This window comes from Prionailurus bengalensis, chromosome D1 (assembly GCF_016509475.1).
Source record: "Prionailurus bengalensis isolate Pbe53 chromosome D1, Fcat_Pben_1.1_paternal_pri, whole genome shotgun sequence".
Lineage (NCBI taxonomy): Eukaryota > Metazoa > Chordata > Mammalia > Carnivora > Felidae > Prionailurus > Prionailurus bengalensis.
In genome coordinates this window covers 82,563,622-82,587,774 of record NC_057346.1, presented here as the reverse complement: position 1 = coordinate 82,587,774, position 24,153 = coordinate 82,563,622, and the positions used below count along the sequence as shown (strand labels likewise).

General features: G+C 41.0%; 1 protein-coding gene across 1 annotated transcript in view; it reads left to right on the top strand.

Moving 5' to 3' along the window:
• LGR4 (leucine rich repeat containing G protein-coupled receptor 4) overlaps positions 1-24,153 on the top strand; it is a 102,823-nt gene that overhangs the window by 49,400 nt on the left and 29,270 nt on the right. Inside the window, exon 2 of the mRNA XM_043580842.1 lies at positions 5,139-5,210. Within this exon, the coding sequence (XP_043436777.1) occupies positions 5,139-5,210 (72 nt within the window). The remainder of the gene's footprint in view (positions 1-5,138; positions 5,211-24,153) is intronic.

The following is a 24,153-nucleotide window of genomic DNA, read 5'->3' as shown; positions in this document are numbered from 1 at the left end:
TCTTCTTTTCTTTTTTCTTTTTCTTTCTTTCTCTTTCTTCTTCTCTCTCCTTCTCTTCCTTACTTTCAAGTGTTTGATTAGCACCTCAATGCCTATGCCTCAACTTTTTTTTTTTTTCCTTTTAAAATGAAGTATTTGACCTCAAAGGGCTCTTCTAGCTTAAAACTCTTTGACCCCTGGAGTTCTGGAGTTTAAAGTCTAGTTTTATAGTGGGCAGGACTCCAGGTTCTAGGTCTTCTGTACCATTTAATGTTTCTCTTGTGTAAAACTGGTTTTCTCTCTGAGGAAAAAAGGCCACCAAAGGCAGTGTGCCACTTTGCCTGCTAGCTTTCACTGCACTGGGCTCAGCCAGCCAGCTTCCAGGAGCCGCAAAAACATGGATGATAGTAAGCTGATACTTTATCACTTATTTAGCTTCTTCTACGTGACTTGACATTTTCTGATCTTCATAGCAGTCTACGAGGTCTGGTTATTACTGCCTCTTTTTTTCCCAAGTGAAGTAGCTGGGACTCAGGAGAGATGAACAGCTTGCCCATGATCACACAGCTAGTCTTGTAAGTTCGTAAGTAGATCTTGGTCTGTGTGGCTGCCAACCCGTGCACTTCCAACTATGCCAGGCCAACTCCAGTTACAGCCATCGGCTCTCTCGAAATTGCCCTCAGAGATGTTTTGAGTTGGCGGTGCTCTGACCTCGTATGATTTTTGGTTTTCTATGTTAGATTTATTTTCTTCATAGCGACCCGGGATGGCAGATCACTGGGTTTAACTTCAGAGGTTACCACTATAAGGTTGTGCTGCTCATCTGAATGTCAAACCACTGATCTTAAGGTTTATCTTTTAGCTGAACATTTTCTATACAAATTTTTTAACTTACATGTTTTGATAATTCATACGGCTTGTGAGCCTGAGATGTTGGTAAGTATGGTGTAGGGCTTCCATTTGTAAATTGTTACAGTTAACTTCTCACCCCCAGCATCCTTTCCAGCCATAAGCTCTCTTGTCGGTGTTGGTGATGTCAGGTCTGGAATCTTCTCCAAGGCTTGTCTGTAGGTTGTTTATCACCATTAGCCCTCATTATTTTAAATGAGTACCCACCCACCTTATAATCTGTAACCACATGTTTCCAGAACTTCTCTGGAGATAACATCTTGTAGGCTCCCCCTTCTGCTTTTTTTTTTTCTTTCTTATTCTCAAATGTTTTGTTTAATGCCCCGAAAATATGAGAGAAAACACCTATAAAGATATGGAACCTCTCTGAGTGTGTGGAAATTCAGAACATTGTGGAAGCTAGTGTTGCTCCTGTGTCTAAAGCTTTGAAACAAAACTTCACCACATGTTTAAAACATATTAGTTTGTAAATATAGAGTCCTACTGATTGCATTTATAGCTCACAGCAGAACTACCTGTCATGTCTTGTTACTCTGAGGGGAAAAAATGAGAGAAGTGTATAGGTGTCTGTGTTTTAAAAAATTGGAATGCTGAGAATAGTGTGGTGTAATTTCTAATTATGTGTCTTTTTATGGTGAGGCAAGTAATCAGTTTTTCTGTTACTGTGATGTTCACCTGACTTCAGGTGTGCCAAGCTTAGGGGCAACTGCATGGAGTGCCTCCTTTCGTAAAGTAATAAATTGTGGTTGTCCTTCTTTCTCCATTTATTGGAATGGCTAAAGAACACCATAGTCGTGTGATATTTTAAAGATCACTGCTTACTCAGATTGTTATTTTGCCTTTCAGTGTGACTAAATGTTTTGTTGTATTCTTAAGAATGATTTCATTGGGTAAGAGCAAATAGTTTTGCAGTGGGAGTGACTCATTGGTTTTATAATGGGAAACTAATAGTCTTTAAATTTTGTGTTATGGTAAATTTTCCAGAAACATTCCTTTTCCACAAAATGAACCTCATATAATTTCATCAGGGAGGATGGGCCCCTCCATGAAAACTACAGGAAAAGGTAACTCATAGAAGTATATAGCTTCAGGCTGGGAAGCCCCTCAGCCATTTGGTTCAGTGCTCTCATTTACAGATGAGTAAACTGAGGCCCAGGATTACACAGTGGCTATTGGCAGTGTCAGGAGTTGAACCTGCTTCTTTAGAAGCACCCTATTTTGGTGCTATTTCTCCAGTAAGTTGCTTGAGTGTTTATGAAAAACAAAGAGTTTCCCTTCCCCTGCCCAAGGATAATGATCACTGACTAAATTACTATCAGGGCCTGTGTTTAAAAATAATTCTTGAGGGAGGGACGCCTGGGTGGCTCAGCTGGCTGAGCGTCTGATTTCAGGAAATCAGGAGCGTCTGAACTCCTGATTTCAGCTCAGGTCATGATCCCAGGGTCATAGGATCGAGGCCCTAGTTGGGCTCTGTGCTCAGTGTGGAGTCAGCTTGGGATTCTTTCTCCCTCCTTCTGCCCCTCTCCCCTGCCTGTGTTCTCTCTCTCTCTCTCTCTCTGTCTCCGTCTCAAATAATAATAATATAATAATAATTGATAATAATAATTCCTTGAAAGGTGTATTCATTTTGTTTTTCTCATAAGTTATCTTTAGTAGAATTTTAGTTATTTTCAATGATAAAATTTTGGAATGAGTGTGGAATTTTGGAATCCCTATGGACATAGGATTCATCTCTAGAGCAGTTTATGCTCAAATTTTTATGAACTTTGGTTTCTCAATTCCTAAAGCTATTTATAATTCTCTTTTTTTTTTTTTTTTTTTTCAAATTGTCAGGCAGAAGTTCTCTTAAGGTTCACTGATGATTGTACCTAGGTCTTAGAGGCAGTATCCCTTTCCCTTTCACCCATGGTAGGACGGTGAGTTTGCTTTGTATCTTTTTTTTTTTTTTTCCAAACTTTTATTTATTTAAATTCTAGTTAGTTAACATATAGTATAATACTGGTTTCAGGAATAGGATTTAGTGATTCATCACTTACATACAATACCCAGTGCTCATCATAACAAGAGCCCTCCTTAGTACCCATCACCCATTTAGCCCATCCCCTGCCCACCTCCCTCCATCAACCATCATTTTGTTCTCTATCATTAAGAGTCTCTTATGGTTTGCTTTTCTTTGTCTCTTTTTCCCTTCCTATATGTTCATCTGTTTTGTTTCTTAAATTCCACATATGAGTGAAATAATATGGTTTTTGTCTTTCTCTGACTGACTTAATTTTGCTTAGCATAATATACTCTAGCTCCATCTATGTCATCATCACAAATGGTAAGATTTCATTCTTTTTGATGGCTGAGTAATATATCATATTACTCAGATTCCATATTTTGGACTCTTTCTATATTGATGATAATGCTGTTATAAACATTGGGGTGCATGTACCCCTTTGAATCTGTAGTTTTGTATCCTTTGGCTAAATACCAAGTGGTGCAACTGCTGGGTCATAAGGTAGTTCCATCTTTAACTTTCTGAGGCACCTCCACACTGTTGTCTAGAGTGGTTTCACCAGTTTGCATGGCTTTGCTTTCTATCTTGACTACCACTGGAGAGAAGTAACAGGACTCATGTGATACTTGGGAAGGCTCAGTGTGCAGTTAAAATCATGGACTCTGGGATGTACATTTCCTGTTACACCATTTGGTGGGTAGCCTTGGGGAGTTCTGTACCTCAGGAAGCCCCAGTCTTCCCCACTGTAAAAGGAGATGTTATGTGTGGTCTTACCACAGTTTCAGTATTCTCTATACCTTAGCTGATACTGCTATTGCTGGTTTTGTGTCTGCTGTTGCCGTTATTCCTGAACCAGAAAGGTTTCCAAACTTGCCTTGGGAAGAGCTCATAAAGAGGAATGTGAATTCCATTTCCAAATTCCAATGAATGGAAAAGATAGGGAGAAGAGATTCACCTACTTTGGTACCGAAGGTGTCATCTTATTTATTTGTTTGTTTGTTTGTTTATTTCTGAGACAGAGAGAGACAGAGCATGAGTGGAGGAGGGGCAGAGAGAGGGAGACAGAATCCGAAGCAGGCTCCAGGCTCCGAGCTGTCCTCACAGAGCCTGACGAGGGGCTCGAGCTCCGGAACTGTGAGATCATGACCTGAGCTGAAGTCAGATGCTTAACCGACTGAGTCACCCAGGCGCCCCAGGTGTCATCTCTTTTAAAAGAAAATTTCTCCTGACCAAATTAATAAAAGTCCTAGTGTTCTTATTGTTAGCTGATTTGGGTGTTTTATTATTAGCTGATTTCTCTTCTACCCTCATATATCGGTATGTCTGAACTAGTGATGAGGCAGTCACATTTGTGAGTTTTCATGGTGAGTTTTAGAAAAGAGAGGCCTGAGGACCCAGCCAGAGACAAGAGGCAGAGGAACCTGATTTGAGGCAACTGTCCCAGTGCATGCTGGGGCTTTCCCTCTGAGACTGCCTTAACCTGTCTTTCACAATGTCCATATTAAACAGAGTGTGAAAAGAGAAAACCAACTGAGAAGGCAGTTGCCGGGGAGGAAGGAAATGGTTAATAAAGTATTTTTTAGCTGTTTGAATGTAGTTAATTGTCGAGTTGTATCATCAAGTGAGTTCTCTCCTTTCTGCTGCTTCTTTGAGGAAAAACTGTAAATGGACAGCATACCTGTCATGTAAGCACATGTCTCTAGGCTGCATCTCTTCGTAGGCTAAAAATTAAATCCCCTTACAGCTATTACCTGGAGGACTTTTATAGGTTTTGCAGAAAAAATGCCTGGAATACAGCTAGGACCTGTTTTATTGTCCCTGACAGTGACTTAAGAAGCCACCTATGCCTGCAAATCTTTTATCATGCCCTGGGGTATTCATTTGTTTATTTTTATCAGGTACAGCATTTGAATACCAGAGCACTGGGAAATCAAACTGGCCCAGTCGTAGGTAGTTTGAGGCATTTTTCTTTTCTTTTTTCTTTGCTTTTTCTTTTTTCTTTTCTCAAGGATATTTGAAGAGGGAAAGGAAAATCCAGGACCTGGGTACATTTCTAAATTATGGGACATCATTTATAATAAAAGATTTAACTTTGTATTTGGAAGCCAAATTAGGATTGTCCCTATATCTGTCTTATGTGCTCATTTTTCTTCTTTACAGAATGTCAGCAGCTAATTATTCTTCTGAGTTGAGTTCTTTAAGTCTAGTATCACTTAGTTAAAAATTTTCTTAATTTTATGTTTTCCAGGGATATCAGTATGAACAACATTACTCAATTACCAGAAGATGCATTTAAGAACTTTCCTTTTCTAGAGGAGCTGTAAGTAATATTTTGAGAAATATGTTTTATTTGTGTTTTTGTTTCCCCATTCTCTTTGGAAGCTCTTACAAAAGAGATAGTCTAATGTTTCTTAGGGAACATTCAGATTAGCTCAATTTCAGTGAGCTTTGTGTGCAGAGGAAATCATGTTGTTTTCGGGGAAACAAACTTGATTTTTTTAAGCAGTGTAATTGCTGGAGTTATTTTTGAAAGCCAGAACTAAAAATGTTACTTTCATAGGAGTTTTTTGCTGCAATTATTATAACCATGAATGCTACAGTGACACAAGTTAATTACAGTGTTATCCTGAGATAACAAGGCTGGGGTAATTACCATTGTTGCCAGAGGAGTTGCTGTATGGGTAACACAACCATAAAAAATAATACAAGGCGTTTTAGGGTAATGATGCAGGAGACAATATTGTTGGGAGCGAGCAGAAAACTGAGTGTGGGTCCCCTTGGACATTTGCACATGACCTTTGGGGATTGGTTGAAGGCATGGAACATCATCCCAGTCGCTTAGAACACCTTTAAGAATGTTTCTGGACTTGTCAGCTGCAGCTCACGTTTCCAGTTTAACAGTTGACATTGTGGAAAATTTCTTTCCATCTGTTTTAACCTCCATTTCGTTTTGCTTTTCAGACTTTTTTTTAAAGTTTATGATAAAAATAGGTACTACTACATTTTAAAGTAATTGGAAACTATATAATAGGAATCCAGGTGAAAAATAAAATCAGATCTGAATCAGTTAAATATAGGTTTTTAATGGCCAGGCTAGTGGATTATGTAATACATGTAGGTAAGAAGGGGACAGCTTGATACTAAGAACATCAAAGAGATACAGCCCTGAAGGAATTTAAATTCATATTACAGATTGTATCCTACAGCCCAGCTGTTGAGTGTTAGATCCAGGTCTGCGAATGTCTCCTATCTTAGCTCAGCCTCTCCCCCAACATGGGGAAAAGGAATCAAATATAAGCCATGCAGGTTATGTGTGCTCCCTTGCTTCTGACAAAAGCATTGAAATAGCAGATAAGGATTTAGTAAAGTTTTGGAGAAATTTTTCTTCCCACACTACTTAGCTGAACACAGTGTTCCCACAGCAAAAACTGAACAGAGATCATTTGCCACTTCTAAGCTTGTGAACTGGGTCAAGTTATTTAACCTCCCTCTGCTCAGTTTCTTTGTCTATAAGGTACAGATAGCAACAGTCCTCCCTCTGGTGAAGACAGAATGAATTAATAGATGTTGAATGCTTAGGACAGTGCATGAAACAGAGCAAGTGTTGTGTAAATAATAGCGAGTACTTATTTTACCATTTTAAAGTGCATACAGAAAAAAGCAGTGGAATGTATAATACTAAATGTTATCTTTGGGGAAAAGAATTAAGCGTGAACATTAATTATTTTGTAACGTTATTCATTTATTTTATTGAGATATAGTTGACCAGTAACATACTAGTTTCAGGTATACAATGTAATGATTTAATATTTGTATATATTATGAAATGATCACCACAATACGTCTAGTTAACATTCACCATTAGTTACACATTTTTTCTTGTGATGAGAACTTTTTTAAGATTTACTCAGCAACTTTCAAATACACAATACAGTATTATTAACTATATTCAGTGTGCTGTACCTTATATCTCCATGACTTATTTATTTTATAACTAGAAGTTGGTACTTTTTTTTAATAACTTAGAATATTGAAGTTTCTTTATTTTTTTAAATGTTTTTATTTATTTTTGAGAAAGAGCATGAGTGAGGGAGGGGCAGAGAGAGAGGGAGACATGGGATCTGAAGCAGGCTCCAGGCCCTGAGCTGTCAGCACAGAGTCCGATGTGGGGCTCGAACCCACGAACCGTGAGATCATGACCTGAGCCGAAGTCAGACACTTAACCGACTGAGCCACTCAGACTTCCCTGGAAGTTGGTACTTTTTGACCCTCTTCACCCATTTTGCCTACCCAACTCCCTAATTATTCATTTTTTAATTAAAATTTTAAATTAAAAAGGAGTGAACTGTGTATTTGAAGCCCCCACCTCCTTGCTCAAGGTTTTAAAAGATGCTTCGCTTATTTGTTCTCATTTGTTATTGATGTATTTATAAATGTATATGTATATATTACATAAATATATTTATTTATAAAGTTTTAGACTTTAGGATTAGTCTCCCTTTACAGGAGTAATTATGCAATGAAAGGACATTTGCAGGTGGTTGTCCATCCATTTTATAATCACTGTGTGATGTGTGATGCACCAGATAGAAATGGACAAGTTCTCTTTGCTCTGGGTGGGGCGATTGGGTACCAACCATCTTTGTTGATGCCTCAGATGGCCAATTCCACTCTGAGGGATTTTGTAATGAGGGCCTGGATATGGAATCAAACCTGCTTTGTCTCTGCTTTGTGAAGTTCACATCTTGGATTTCTTAAAATCTCACATGTCAAGCTCATGAATTCTATCAGTTGAGACTTTTCATTGGAACCAAATTGAATTTGAATGCTAGTTCTTTGCAGGTAGGTCACGTTCTCTCCATATTCTGCTTTGACAAGTGATGGAGCCCATCAAATCAAGCCAGCACATCTCCAAATACTGGATGGGATTTCAAAAATGAATTCAGTTAGGAAAGCTGATGGTTATTTTTTAAAAAAAAAATTTTTTTTTCAACGTTTATTTATTTTTGGGACAGAGAGAGACAGAGCATGAACGGGGGAGGGGCAGAGAGAGAGGGAGACACAGAATCGGAAACAGGCTCCAGGCTCTGAGCCATCAGCCCAGAGCCCAACGCAGGGCTCGAACTCACGGACTGCGAGATCGTGACCTGGCTGAAGTCGGACGCTTAACCGACTGCGCCACCCAGGCGCCCCAAGCTGATGGTTATTTTTAAAGAATACTGCAATATAGTCTTTAATACTCTGGGAATAACTTCAGGCATTTAAAGGAATTATTTTCCATGTTAATAAAACCATGGTAAAAAGCCCATTTCTTTCCTTATAAAACACTGTAGTTGATTTTGACATTCCAAAATGATGCTGCCACGACTATTGTAATATTTCATAAACAGTGTAACCATTTATTCAGAAGTCATCTGGAAGTCATTTAAACGTGATTGTGAAGCTGAAGTGCCCTGAGTAGAAATGAATGATTTACTGAAAAAAAATTTTTTTTTTCCATTATAGTTAATGAGGTACACTTTACAAGATGTGACCGGGTTGGCTAAATTTTATATGATAATCCAGAATGCTTGGAGTGTTGGGTGGAATCACTTCCCAACAATACAGAAAAAGTGTTTATAGATACTTAAACATTTAATTACTCTTCCAATAAACCCTGAATCCTGCTCTGTGCCAGGTACTCTGGTAGGTACCGGGGGTACAGAGACAAGGAAGGACGGTCTTTGTCCTTGAGTTGACAGTCTGTCTATAGCTGTGTTGCCCAAAACCATAGCCATAGGCCATAGGTGACTATTTAGTTTTAGATTTAAAATAATTAAAATTGAATTAAAAAATCCAGTTCCTTAGTTAAACTAACCATCGTTCAAGTACTCAGTAGCCACTTGTGGCTAGTGACTATTGTATTCGGCAGCACAGATACTAGAACGTTCCTAACGCTGCAGAAAATTCAACTGTACAGCATTCGTCTAGGGGAAGGTATGGGACTACCACTTGGTACAGTGTGATGAAGGCTTTTAACGCAATATGTGCAAGGTCAGTGAAAGCCTAAAGTATTGTATTCCCTTGAGACTGTAGGATTTGGGGAAGGCTTCCTAGAATGGCTTCAGCAGAGTTTTGAAGGACACCTAGGAATTATCAGATGGGGATGAGGATGGGTAGTAAGACTGCTCCAGAAAGAACCTGATAGCAGGTGCAAAGACACAGAAGTAGACATTTCAGACATTTCAGAAGTGTTAAAACACAGTTATTCCTATTGAAACATAGAGAAATTTGAAATACTGAAAGATGGAGAAGTGTCACGATATGAGGCCAGATCATAAAGTGATGTTTCAAGCTGAGTTTAGACTTAATCCTGAAGGAACTGAATTGGATATGAGAGTGAGCAGTAGGGAGGAGACTAGGATTTTTGCCCTGAATGACTGGATGCCATTCACTGATGTCCCCCCCGCACTCCGGTCTCTGAGCATACAAAAACATATTCAATTCAATACCTACAATATCTGAAACCTTGGGACTGTCTCTTGATTTTTGTGCCTTAGTTTCCCTACTCTTTAACATGGAACTCCTCACAGTAGTATTATAAAGGGAAAATGGGGTAATTTATGTAAAGGTGCTTTGTGACCATAAAGTGCTACGTCCACAGGAGTAAGGTAAATTTCACTAATCCCTGTACACATTTGCAGTCTTTGTTTTCCCGATTTTCTTGACTTTAGGGAGAAGTTATTTTGCTTGTGGATGGAAGTTGGAATGGGTCAATATAGATTTTTGTTAGCAATGCCAAAGGAAAGCCAGAATTCTTAGAAAATATTCATTTAGCATCCACAGAATCTAGTCCAATGTGATGCTGGCACAACTATTTCTGACTTTCCTTGAGACCTACAGAGCATTGGTAGGCATCTGGGGAATGTCTGAAATGTGGAGCTGTGAAAATGATTTAATTAGAATCAACAGAAGGAATATCCAACTGCTTTTCCATAGGCTACCATGGATGTTACTTTGAGTTTAGATGTTGCAATAGCAGTAGAAACCATTGCCAGCTTTGGCACTTGTACAGTTTATTGTTTAATGCATACTAGAAGATGAGGATAATTCCATTGGTTTCAAAATATACTTTGGCTTTAGAAGACTCACAGTGCTAAAATAAAACTTAGGTCTCTGTGTCCTAATTCAAGCCCGCTCATCATTTTTTTCATCTTTAGGGCAATTAATTCTAAATTAAGGCATTACTTTATAAAAGAGGACTAGTGAATGATTCGAACAGGGAGATTTCAAATCAGATACAAACAGAGTGGATCAAAACTAAATAGTTTTAAGTAGTTTAATTTGGCCAGTACTTACATATAGAACATATTTATATATACACACACACATACATAACATTTCAGACTTACAAAATATTGCAAGCATAAAGAATTTTCACACATACCATTACTCAGATTCTCCAAATGTTAACATTTTCTCTCCATACACACACACATACACACACACACACTATGAAATCTAAAATATATGTACATTTTTTCCTGAACCATTTGAGAGTAAGTTGCGGTTATAATTCCTCTTTACCACTAAATATTGCATCGTTATTCAAAAAAAAACTCGAAGAATCCATTTAAGTAACTGCAGTACGGTGTCTAAACTCAGAAAAATAGTGTTGGTACATATTATCATCTGATCTGTAATTTTCATTCACATTTAATGGCTGTCCCATAGATAATTCTTATAGAAGAAGAAAAATAAAATTCTGGTCCAGCATACAATCTGGAGCCACCAGTTGGACCTTGCTATGTCTTGATAATTTATTTTGTTTTGAAAACTATTCCCACCCCCCATGCCCCAGAAAAAGTAAAATAGTTTCTCAGTTGCTCTGGTGATGTTTGATAGTTAAAAATACTCTATTCTTGGGAGCATTCTCTTGTTCCACTTCATAGTGCTCTGTTGGGATGATTTGTGAGCAAAGACCACTGCCCTTACTGTTGAGAAGTACACAGTGAGCTCACAGAGGGGCACTGCTTGTCTGGTTCATGTTAGTTCCTGTGTGTCATTTGGGGAGCTCTCAGATTAGGAAGTAAGGGTGTAAAAAGATAAATGGGAGCAGAGTTTATACCAATTTTACCTGCTATGTATTGGATAGCCACCCCCACCCCCACCCCCAGAACAGACATTGTTTTGTTTTAATTCATATAACATTGAGCTATATTCAGTCCCACCTTGCTGATGAGGAAGCTGAGGTTTTCTGCAGAGTGATTGAGTAACTTGCCCAAGGTTACATAGCATATTAGTAATAGACCTGGTTTTAATCCCAGTCTATGGTCCTGTAGATGTGGAGAGGATGGGGAAAGACATGTAAGACAGTTTATTAATTCAACGAACTTTTGTTAGGTAAAGCACTGTGTTCAGTGTTGGGTTAAATGGGATCTTTACTTTCAAGAGGGATGGATGGTGTAAGAGTTTTGGGAGTTCAGAGGCTAAAGGAATTTCTACGTATTAAGAAAGATTAGGGAAGACCTCACCAAGAGTTGGTATTTCTAGAGAGTCCTGAGGGATGGTAGGTTAATTCATGAAGAGATGTGGAAGAAGGAGTGTACGAAAAGATCTAGAACCTGGTGTCTTTAGAAAAGATATAACGGCTGGTGGTAGGAATGGTGTGGTGTCTGGTTGGGTTGTAGTGTTGAGTTCCTGAAAGGAAGTTATGGGAAAGGAACCTAGAAAGGAGTCTGAGGCCAGACTTTCAGCTCCAGTCCTGTGCCTCTTTCCTGGCAGACTAACAAGGAATTTCAACTTTTGAGTGACTGTTGAAGTGTTTCGAGCTAAGAAATAACTTGACCGAATAGGACCTTCAGTAAAGGTATTCCATAGCAGACAGTAGGATATTTGGGATTGAGAAATTGCAGGGAGACACTTGAAGCAACACATGTTGCTACCGGCAACAGTTCAGCTGCGAATCATGGGAATTTGAACTAGGGCAGATGAGAAGCAATGAGAGAGAGGAGGGGATATCTGCAAAAGATGGAAATAGAATCAGGAAGACGTGTCAGCTGGCATGATGAAGGTGATGTCCATAACACTTTCATTTAGGATTACCAGGAGTCTGGTGTGTTTTGATAAAAATACAGACATACAGACAATACAGAAAGAGAAATTGTTTTGGAAGAGAAGCTATTATTCTTCAATATACATATGGAATTTTGATGGGATACGGGTAGGGGCCTCTGGAAATATAGATGTGAAGTCCAGAAGAGAGATTCGTGGGTATAGATTATAGAATTAGAGTATTATGGGTATATATTTGGGAGTCTTTTATTTTAAGGTGATTACTGGAAACATGAGATTGAAAGAGCTTGCCAAGAGAGAGAGGGTAAAAGAAAAGGGAAGGAAGCCAAAGACAACTCCTTGGGAAACACTTGAATCCGGGTGTGGGAAGAAGACCAAGTGCCAGAGGAGCAGGAGAACTAGGGCAGAACTGTGCCCCAGGAGCTGTGGGAGGAGAGATTTTTCACAAGAAATGAGGGATCAACATTGACAGGCTGGAGAAAGGTGCCTGTGGCCAGATAGGGACAAAGGGCCTTGAATCTAAGTTTTTTTAAAGAATCATTTCAGTAGGGTTACTTTGGGGTAAAGACGTGCATCATGAGGCAGACATTCAGGGACTGCTAGTAGGTGGTTTCTGGTTTGGGGAGAGTAGTGAAAGCTTGGAATATGTGCTGTATTTGACAGGAGTCCCCAGAGCTTAAGAGACAGAAACCCAGCTGAGACACAATAGAGGATTTATTGTTTCATGTAGAACTAGAAAGTCCAGAGGTGGAGTTGGCTTCAGACGGCACCCGATCTCAAGGTTTTAAAGCTATGAGAGTTTTCTCATGCTCTCCATTTCTTAGCTTTGATTGTCTCTAATTTCGTGTTTTGGCTTCATTCTTTCGTGTTGGAAATAGCTGGTCTCCATATGGTGCGAAATCAAATGTTTGGTAGCTCTAAGCACCTCTTTGCATCTTGAGATCCAAAATGGGTATCTAAAGGCTTCCTTGCAGCTTCCAGTGGAAAATTCCAAGGAGGACTCTGGTTGGCCAGACTTAACCTCACGTGCCTGTCCTTGAACCAGTTGTCATTCTGTTTGGAATGGCATGGTCCAATCTGGGTCATGGATTCATCCCCACCCACTGGGGCTACTTGAGGTGGAGAATCCTCTCAAAGGAAGCAGAAGGGGGAAGGAAGACTAGTTATCTCAGCCCACTAGAATCTAGTAACTAGACACATTGTAGGAAATGTTTAATTGGGTCCATCTGAAATGAACAAAGAATTGACGAAGAATATAGAAAAGTCTCAGTTAAAGCCTAGGTAATATTAATGTATAGTGGAACCAATGGGCCCTGTAACTTTGCCCTGTAGTGATTAGCAGTTTAGAAGTGGAGGTGATGAAACATGGGGTGAACTCAAACTTGGGGGTTAAGTCAGGATTTCATAGGGGACTAGGGGAAATCCAGCAGGAGAATCAAGCAGTTCAGTGTTAAAAGGTTTGACTTAGGATTCAGAAAGCATAGAGAGGCAACTGAAACCACAGTTTGCTGGTTCATTTATTTGTTTCATTTATTTATTTTAATCAAAGCTAATTATTCTTTGAAAATAATAGTGACTATAAGTAAGTGAACACGTATTTGATTTTCTACTAGCATAATTTAATTTTCCAGCAAGGAAATAGGCTAAGTTATTTCTTCCATGTATTGTCCACTCTTCGTCAAACGATGCTTGTTTAATATATTATTATATGCTTTAGTACAACCTTTAATTCATAATTTGTTTATTGTTTTTCCCTAATAGGTATTTTTACTACTTCTTAATTTAGACTATAGGTTTGAAATTGTTTTTTCAATGTTTCTTTTTCAGAGAGAGAAAATGAGAGTGTGAGACTGAGTGGGGTAGGGGCAGAGAGGGAATCCAAGCAGGCTCTGTGCTGTCAGCACAGTAGGCTCTGCTGACAGCACAGAGCCTGATGTGGGGCTTGAGCCCACACACCGTGAGATCATGACCTGAGTCAAAATCAAGAGTTAGGTGCTTAACCGACTGGGCCACCCAGGTACCCCCTGGCCTATACATTTATAACAAAGAAAATAATGTTGGAGGTGCTGGAAAGTCACAGACACACTTAGCTTTTTAAGAAAATGATCATAAAATTAATGGTTACTCGATTTTTAAAATCTGAATACATAGAAAGATAAGGGAGGAAAAAGTAAACACCCACTATCTCAAACACAAATGGCTTAAACACATAAGGCGTCTACACACACACACACACACACACACACACACACACACACAAAACTATGGAACTATTATGGTGCATCACAGAGTCAACAGGGACGTAGGCCCTGATACTCTGCACTTCTCATTGTATAGCTACCACGTCAAGATCACAAAACAGCTGTCTACTTAAGCTGTAGCCATCATGACCCAGTTCTCAGCAACAGGAAAGATGAAGGAGAAAAGAAAGAGGGGGATATCTCCCAAAAGTCAGCTTCAAGAAGCCATCTTAAACCCTCTATACAATACTTCTGCTCACATCTCATTGGCTAGAACTTAGTCACATGGGCACACCTAAGAATAGGATGCTAGAAAGTATGGCTTTTGAACTGAGCATATTGTCTGAACCAAAATCAGAATTCTATTACTAGGTAAGAAAGGAAGAGTGGTTATTGGTTAGGCAATTAGTTAAAGTCCTTTGGCTACAAGAAACAAATTCAATTCAATGTAGCTTCAACAGTAAGTAAATGTGTTATCTTATATAATAAGAAGACCTCCAGGGGCGCTTGGGTGGCTCAGTCGGTTAAGCGTCCGACTTCGGCTTGGGTCACGATTTCACGGTTTGTGAGTTTGAGCCCCATGTTGGGCTCTGTGCTGACAGCTCAGAGCCTAGAGCCTGCTTTGGATTCTGTGTCTCCTCCTCTCTCTGTCCCTCCCATGCTCATGCTCTGTTTCTCCCTCTCTGTCAATAATAAATAAATGTTAAAAAAAAAAAAAATTAAAAAAAAAAAAAAAAAAGATGACCTCCATAACAGGATGGTAGAACTCTTCTAGGGATAGTTGATGGAGTTAAGTCACATCCTCAAGAACCCAGATCCTTTCTGTCTTCCTAGTCTGTTCCTTCAGTAAGGGCAGCACCATAGTTGCAGTCGCTTCACTTGGTATGTTTAGACATTATGGCATCCAGAAAGAGAAGAGAGTCCCTCCTTCCATTGCATCCCCATTTAGGAAGAATGCTACCTTTCCCAGAAAGCCCAGCAGACTTGCTATAACCAGAGCTGGGGTCACAGATCCAGCCCTAAGCCAGTCATGGGAATGGGATCAGCATGACTGGTTAAAACCAATCAATAATTTACTCATGGAGCAGCGTCATGTGAAGGAGGTGGTGTTGGAACAATCCCAGGCTCAACCAGGAAGGCATGAATGAGTATTCGACAGGTGCGGTTCCTCCCTCTCCTCTTCACATCTCACCCAGTTCATAGGGTCCATTTCCATCCCTTTCTGCCATAGGAAGCTTTCCTCGGTCTTTCTTTTTTCCAAGTTCCTCTTGCACTTTCTTTGTGCCTCACCACGTCATGCTGGATTGAGTGCCCTGTTATTTTGTGCTCAAGGTGTGTCAGTGTGTACTTATCTCTTCAACCCCTGTGACTTTTCTGTAAGGGCAGGGCCTGCCATGATACACTTCTCCTATATGACCTGGTAAAGGTAACCACGTTTTTGAACTAGAAGTTGAGGTAGGGGTTAAGATAAAGGATTTCTTCTTATTTTGAACTTCTTGATGTCAGAAACCTTATCAGACTATATGGAAACTAAATTTGAGGTTTTGTGTTTAATGAATTATCCTTGTTTAAAAGAAATGAAATGAGAAGTGTCTTGGGAAAGCGCATTACTTACTTTGCCAAACCTACGGTGATTGGGCTGTAGTAAAAGGTCAATATTTATTGGTAGATGCTGCTGTAAAACTTTTTAAAAGTTGTAACATATTTCCTCACATGGGTAGATATTGCGTGTTTACTGCCAGAGGTTGTCAGGATAACTTTGCTCAGGAAATGTAACCATTGCCAGGGTTTTATTGATTTACCTATAATATATGTAGGTATACTCAAATAGATATATGAAATAACTTTTCCCTTTTCTGTGAAGGAAGTCTACTTTAAAAACCTTGGGAGTTTCTCTAATAAGGGTTCTTAATACATGTATGTTCTTAAAACATATTCAGTTTTTAATGCACTTACATAAAAGTTATATGAACATGTAGGTGGAGAAATAGGGTAAGCAAAACACTGTTAGCTGACTCAGGACTCGCTGATACATGGTATCAGGTGAGGTTTATTTAACCTTGATGGGAAGAATGTCCAAGGGGAGCTATTTAGTTGTCAGCCCTGTCTATTTACTAAGAAAATAACTGCATCCTTTGGTTCTCCTAAAGTCATTCACAGAAACTAACAAAAAGCAACATTGTTCTATTTCTGGAATGTACGTTATTTTCCTTTATTTACATTGTTTTATTTCTAGGATTTACATTATTTAGCTGCGCTATAGGGCCTTGGGCAAGACACGAAGGAAACAGAGGCACTTTGTTTTATTTATTTTTATTTTTTTTTAACGTTTATTTATTTTTGAGACAGAGAGAGACAGAGCGTGAATGGGGGAGGGTCAGAGAGAGGGAGACACAGAATCTGAAACAGGCTCCAGGCTCTGAGCTGTCAGTACTCAGAGCCAGACGCGGGGCTCAAACTCATGGACCGCGAGATCATGACCTAAGCCGAAGTAGGCCACTTAACCGACTGAGCCACCCAGGTGCCCCAGCACTTTGTTTTAAAGACAACAGTAGGGGATGGTGTTAACAAGGGCCAATATGGTAGAGTAATGGAAGGAAGAGGGCTACAGTAATGTTCCTTTTGTCACTGTGTGGTGATACTGAATATCCATACCTGGAAACTGATGTACCTCCTGAGGTCCTCACTTTTCACAGGACACCGCAGAATTCCCAGCACATAGTAGGGCTTTAACACATAAATAAATACATGGTTAAGGGCTTATACCAGAGGTATGCATTATAATGGTTTTTGCTTTTACTTGAAAATGGTAGCCAACATTTTAGAACCTGCTGATTTCAAATTATATTTCATAAGAGAATGTCACTTAACCTCCCGTTAGATGCTTCCCTGGGCCATACTTGTCCAGCTCATTTTCTTTTAAGGTTTGTTTGTTTGTTTAAAGCACATGAACAGGGGAGGGGCAGAGAGAGAGAGGGAGAGAGAGAATCTCAAACAGGCTCCATGCTGTCAGCACAGAGCCTGACCTGGGGCTCGAACCCATGAACCACTAGATCATGACCTAAGCCAAAAATCAAGAGTCAGACACTTCATCTACTGAGCCACGCCGGCGCCACTTGCCCAGCTCCGTTTTGAGCTAGAAATGCCTCCTCTGGAGGTAGTGTCACGGGCTGGTGGTTGTGTCTGTCATACTTTGCGTGTAGTGTAACGCAGTGCTGATCCACCCACTTGAGAGAATTTAATGGGAGAGGCAGCCTGGATGGATTTGGGTACAGTGTGTGATAGTTCGTGTGTGTGGCTTCGGATGGAGACCTGTTGGGTGGGAACATGCAGGTATGGGACGAAGTTATGAGGGGCGACAGAAGATGTTGGTGTGGGGGTAGGTGAATATCGCTGAGAAGGGGAGAGTGGTGCTCAAAGGACCTTTTTGTGGGAACTGGACAGGAGTGTAATGCCGGGCCATCTGGTAGCCACCTCTGCAAAAAGAAGGGAGGCACATGATTGTGCCACCCCATCCTGCCTCGTCCTCCACTCCCCAACTTCCCCATCGTGTGATACAGAAATTGGCGTGAGTAAAGCTCTCTGTTGTTTGTGTGCAAGCGTGCTTCCCACCCGGGCTTTACTGCTGCAGTTGCTTTGACTCCTGCTTTCTCCACCCCAGACTCCTCACAACAGCTGCTGGAAGCTACTGAGCCCTCATCAGCCCTCCTCCCGGCTCTGTACGTATGTGTAGTCATCAGCGTGTATATTGTAGTCCTTAGTCCGCTGGTCCTTGGCCAGAATTCCAGCCAAATGGCTACAGTGAAATTTCTGTAATAGGATGGAAGAAGCCTAAATCCAGGCATTTCTTAAGAGAAATAGCACCAACTGGTTTATTATCTTTTTCACACTTGCCTCTCTTCTTTCTTTAAGTTGCCTCCCAAGTGAAGAAACCTGTCTTAATCAGCACATTTCATGAAAGTGTGAACCCTCCGGCACAGATTACCTACTGAAATGTGGTCTCCTTGTTCATACACACCATTGACCTGTGCCCATTTCACCAGTGCTGTTCCTGCTTCCCTCGCTGGGACGGGTGGCAGATAGAAAATATCGTGTAGCACATGGATTAAGAAGAGAGGATATAATTGAAAACTCTGGCTTCCCCTGGAAAGAGGCCCTCATGTGAATCCATGGACCTTATGAATAATAAATGCACACAAAACAGATTCATAAAGACACTACACACTGAGCTGCTTGTATCCTGTTTCCTGGAATGGTTCCAAATCCAGTGGGAGAGCGGAAGTCTCATGGCTTGCCCTTTCCCTCTCCTCCACCCTTTCTCTGTCTCTCCCCTCCCTGTCTTTGCTCTCTGCTTCTCAGACTGTTGTAACAAGCAGCATAAATAGGAGTTGCCTTGAGGTAGACTGTGTCCCCATTTGAAGTCCTGCTAGACTTGTTTTAATTTTGTGTGATCATGTGCACAACCCAGAGTGCATGGAGATAATACTGTTGACCAGTGGACAGGTGTTCCCATGTTTAAGGTCTGCCCTCCCCTTCCCTAAGAAAATGTACTCCCAGAATATGTTAAGAAAGAACATTGTTGCCATGGCACTTTAAGATCTTGCCAAGTAGTTATTTCTTGTCTGGGAGAGTGAAGGGCAGTAGGGGAGCAGAAATTAAACAAGAGAAAACATGCAGAAAAGTAAAGATAAACAGTAAGCTTTCCCCGCTCTTTAAGGAGCAATTGAATCCAGAGCCCTACTGGGGCTTAGCTGAGGCATTATGGCAAATACCAAGTGTCTGCTACACATAGGGTCCCATGTGAGAGAATACAAAAGGAATATGACTTGGTCCCTGCCCATAAGGGACATATAATACAACTGTAGGAGATGTAACAAGTTCACAGTAACTAGAGGCAAAATAAGATGTGCCCAATGAGAGCTTTGTTTAAGTACCGGTGGAATCAAAGAAAGCTGATATCATGATGGTTTCATATTTGTGGTAGTATCCAACTTGGACAGTGATGATGAGTAATGTTTCACTTGGCAGAGGCTGGAGTCAGGGTATTTCAGGCAAAGGAAGTGTCATGAGCAAAGAGTCGGAGGTGGAGAAGCATGGTGTGCTAAATTATAGGACACGGGGAACATTGGGGAATAAGGTAAGAAAGGAAGAGAGGGATCCAGAATGAAGTTCCAGCTAAGTCAGCAGGGAAAAAAGCCTTTTGGAAAATGCTCCGAGTTGAGCTTTTTTAAGATTTAGCTCTCACAGTATTATAATTAAGTGGTTGAGGAGGAGTCTTGTAGAGGTTCATGGCGGTAATCCAGTGGAAGTTGGGGGGGGGGGGGAATTAAGGGCTTAGACTCAGGTGACAGCAGGCAGAATACAAGAGTGGATAGGTTGAAACCTTGCAGTGAGGCTTTCTGGTCTTTGGAGACAGGAGCTAGAGGTGCAGAAGGGAAGGAACTGATGCCTGGGACCCTGTACCCTTAGCATGCAGAAAATTGTACCATGTTCACCATTCCGTTCACCCTAATGATTTTCCCCCTTAGGTCTTCACAGCCATCAGAAGAATAGTGTAAAAAAAAAAATTACATATTTTGTATATACACATACATATATATACATATCCTCATTTACCACATTAAATTAATTTTAATTGGCTTTGCTATTGTTTTTTATTTTATTTTATTTTATTTTATTTTTTTTAATGTTTATTTATTTTTGAGACAGAGAGAGACAGAGATGAACGGGGGAGGGTCAGAGAGAGGGAGACACAGAATCTGAAACAGGCTCCAGGCTCTGAGCTGTCAGCACAGAGCCCGACGCGGGACTCGAACTCACGGACCGCGAGATCGTGACCTGGCTGAAGTCGGACGCTTAACCGACTGCGCCACCCAGGCGCCCCGGCTTTGCTATTGTTAAATAATAAATTTAGCAAATTAAAAAGGTTTTCTGGAGCCGGACAGCAGGTCCTCAGGAAGTGAGGCGTTGAGGAAACTGTTGGATCTGGTACAGACAAACCCAGGTGTAGAATAGGGAAGGAACTGGTCTTGGCTAGTTGAGGGCCATCAGTGACTCTTCAAGACCAGCCATCTCTTTTTCCTTGAGAGTTGCATTGAAGGAAGCACAACCAAGAATACTATCTATCCTAAATAAAGTCTCAGTGAGTTTCGGATCTGTCCATACCCTGGGGCACTCAGGGATCCATCCTTCCGGAACCTCCTTTCCCACTGGTCATCTTTAGCTATGGGAAGGATGACACTGTTGGTCTGTTGGAAATTCATCCGTAGTCACAGTTCTGAGCTCCTAAAGCCACAGTCCCTGCTTGTGAGCTCCAGTCTACTGGGGGAGAGCTGTTGATACTCAGAACAAGGCTATTGCCCAAGTCCGCCCTGTTCCACCTCTCTGGGAATTATTTCCCAACCTTTTGGTGACACACCAGAGGCATTGACATGACTAAGCACTGGGGCCAGCCAGGCAAGAACTGGAATGCTGGCTCCTCCACTTCCCATCTGTGTGACTTATGCCCAGTCACCTAACCTCTCAGGGACTCGGAGAAGCAAGGCCATAGTAATGAAATGACTAACAGAGAAGAAGGTCTGTAAACCATGTATCTCAGTGTTTGTGACTATTGTGGGCTCATTACATAGGTTTTTGTTCTTCCAGAGTTTTTGGGAACTTTGTCCCTAACGCTGTCACTTAATTTACTTTGCTTGCTTCCGGATCTGAGGTTTTGGACATGAAGCCTCCCCAGCGTCTACTATAAGAAATACTGGCTCATGAAAGAAAGAAAATGGGAAGAGACTTTGGAGCATGTGATTGCTGGATCTGTAGAGCCTTTTCCAAGCTGCCGTGCTTATTATTCATTAACACAGCAGCTTGGGAAGCGTGGGTTGATACATTCCTCAAGACTCCACATGATATGTTTGCTTTAGTAGGAAACGAAGGAATCGCAGTAGCGTGAGGTAGTGTGCCTGCTTGCTCTGCGTTATCACCATTCACTGCGTCCTAGAAGTGTTTATTTCTCCAGAGTGTGGGCTTGCATTTCGGGACAAACCACATGCAGAGAGCTCATTTGGTCATTTCTATGAATGATAAGTAGTGGAGAAAAGACACTTTTTGAAGTTAGGTTACTTTAGTTTTTCCCTTGGCTTATAAAAGGGGGCAGAGATTTGGGAAAAGGGAGCAAATATCTTAGCTAATGTGGTTAAACACTCTTTTCTGTTGACAAGTAAAGGTAATCAGGCACTCTGCATTTTGCCACTTCCTTCATTATTTTATAAAATACTCTTTCATGAGCCCTGGCATAATAGACGAAACTCCTCAAGGAGAGCCCATAGATACAGGGACATTACAAATATTAGAGGCAAAAATTAAGAACCCTGTAACAACTTCGGTCTGTTTATAGTGTTTGTCTTTTGGTAGAACTGAACTTTTTTCTTTTTTTAAGATTTTATTTTATTTTCAAAGTTTATTTATTTATTTTTGAGAAGAGACAGAGACAGTGTGAACACGGGAGGGGCAGAGAGAGAGGGAGGGGGAGAGAGAAAATCTCAAGTAGGCTTCGTGCTGTCAGCACAGATCCCGATGTGGGACTCAAACTCACAAAACCGTGAGTCTATGACCTGAGCCAAAACCAAGATTCGGATGCTTAACCGATTTAATTTTTAAGTAATCTCTATACCCAATGTGGGGCTTGAATTTATAATCCTGAGATCAAGAATATCATGCTCAACCGATTGCCAGCCAGGCACCCAGACTTGAGCTTTTTAAAGCAGCTCTTTCAGATAACTTGCAGGAGCGGTCATAGTCATGTGATTACTTGCAGCGCTGGGGGGGGCGGGGGGGGGGGCTGTTGGGCTGTTGCCCCTTATGGTCCTCATGGTACAATGTGATTTTTTTTAAATGTGACCTTTTGGGGCACCTGGGTGATTCAGTCAGTTAAGTGTCCAAATTGAGCTCAGGTCATGATCTCACAGTTGCTGGGTTCAAGCCCTGCATTGGGCTCTGTGCTGATAGCTCAGAACCTGGAGCCTGCTTGGGATTCTGTGTCTCCCTCTCTCTCTCTCTCTCTGCCCCTCCCCTGCTCATGCTCTGTCTCTTTCAAAAATAAATTCATTAAAATTTTTTTTTTTTTAATGTGACCTTTTGAACACTCCCATTTCAACTGTGAGAATTATCAACTGAATTTTGGTTAGTGAGTTTGGGATATAGGAAGGCCCCTGAGAGGGCTTGTGCTGAGCCTGCCCTAAGGTAGACTGTGGGGTGCCATGGCAGTGGAATGGCTAGCATTTTTGAGGGGGAAATTCTGAGAAAACAGTTTCTGACTAATGAGTTAACACGTTGGTGGGTAGTAACAGAAGTGTGAGGTGCATGCCCTGTTCTGGGCACTGTTTGTACTTGACCTGCAAGACTAATGGGCAAGAAACAACCAGTAGAATGTAGCCTGTGACCAAGTTTAATGATGAATTCTAGGAATTCACACACAGGTCATGTTCATAAGAACTAAAGTCTTCATGGGCAGTAATGCTGGAGTTGAGTATTCAAGGAGAGAAGGTGAGGTTGTGAGGTGAAGACATTTAAAGACATAGTGACCGTCTTAGTGACATAAAGCCAGTGACACTGGCTAGTCTAGAAGCAAGAGGATTTGCTAAGGAGAAATATTTTTAACCCTGAGGAGGTGTTAAAACCATCTTTCCCAATCCCTCATTTTACATATGGTGAACTCTTGGAGGTAAAAGGCCAAGAGACTGATGGCATAAAGTAAGCTATTGTGAGCCTGGATGTGGAAAGCCTTGAAAGGTGCTAGGGTGCTTGTGAGATCAAAATGTGTGGTGTGGCTTTTTAGGAGGAATTTAATTTAGGGGCATGAACCCTGTGTTACACCTGTGGTGTTCCTGAGAAGCCAGCATTGTGATCCTTGCTACTGAAAAAATAATTCTCAGTATTCACTCTTGGTTTCTGAGTCTTCTTGTTCTCTCCCCACCCCCATACACACCTTCTGTATACATCTATATATTAATGCTAGGTAAGGATCAAGTATTATCTTTCCCAGGGATATTTGCATTCTTAAAAGTTCCAGAGAAAATAATGCCTTTGAAAACTAGAGTGTCAGGGACACCTGTGTGGCTCAGTAGGTTGAGCATCTGACTCTTGATTTCGGCTCAGGTGATGATCCCAGGGTTGTGGAATCAAGCCCAGAATCAGGCTCCTTGCTCAGTGCTTGCTCGCTCTCTCTCTCTCTCTCTCTCTCTCTCTCTGTCTCTCTCCTCCTCTCCCCACTCATGCTCGCTCACTCTCTCAAAAAAAAAAAAAATAAGTTTCAGACCTCAGTGACTTCAAATGAAGGAGCTTTTCTTGTGCCCCTAAAGTCAGGGTATAGAAGAGAAGCAGATTGGAAGGTGGAGGGACCAGAGGTCTAAGAAGAGGATATTGTACATCTGGCACTTAGTAGACACTCATATTTGTTAATGAATTAAACTTTTTTGTGGACAAATGAAACTTTTTAGTGAATGAGTGAATCGATGAATAAGACTCAGAGGTATAGGGTGCTTACAGAGAGAAGAAAAAGGGATGAAAATAGAACCTTTAAAGGAGGAGTGAATATGACTTGATGACTATGTGATCCTAAGACATGAGGAGAGAGAGCATAAAAAAAATTGGAGATACAAAATCTTGTTGCTTGGGAGAGTATCCTGATGAAACCAGGAAACTGGGACAGTCCTGTGTTTAACATATGGGCACACAACTATCATTTTTTTTTTTTTAATTTTTTTTTTTCTTTTTTTTAACGTTTATTTATTTTTTGGGGACAGAGAGAGACAGAGCATGAACGGGGGAGGGGCAGAGAGAGAGGGAGCCATAGAATTGGAAACAGTCTCCAGGCTCTGAGCCATCAGCCCAGAGCCTGACGCGGGGCTCGAACTCCCAGACCGCGAGATCGTGACCTGGCTGAAGTCGGACGCTTAACCGACTGCGCCACCCAGGCGC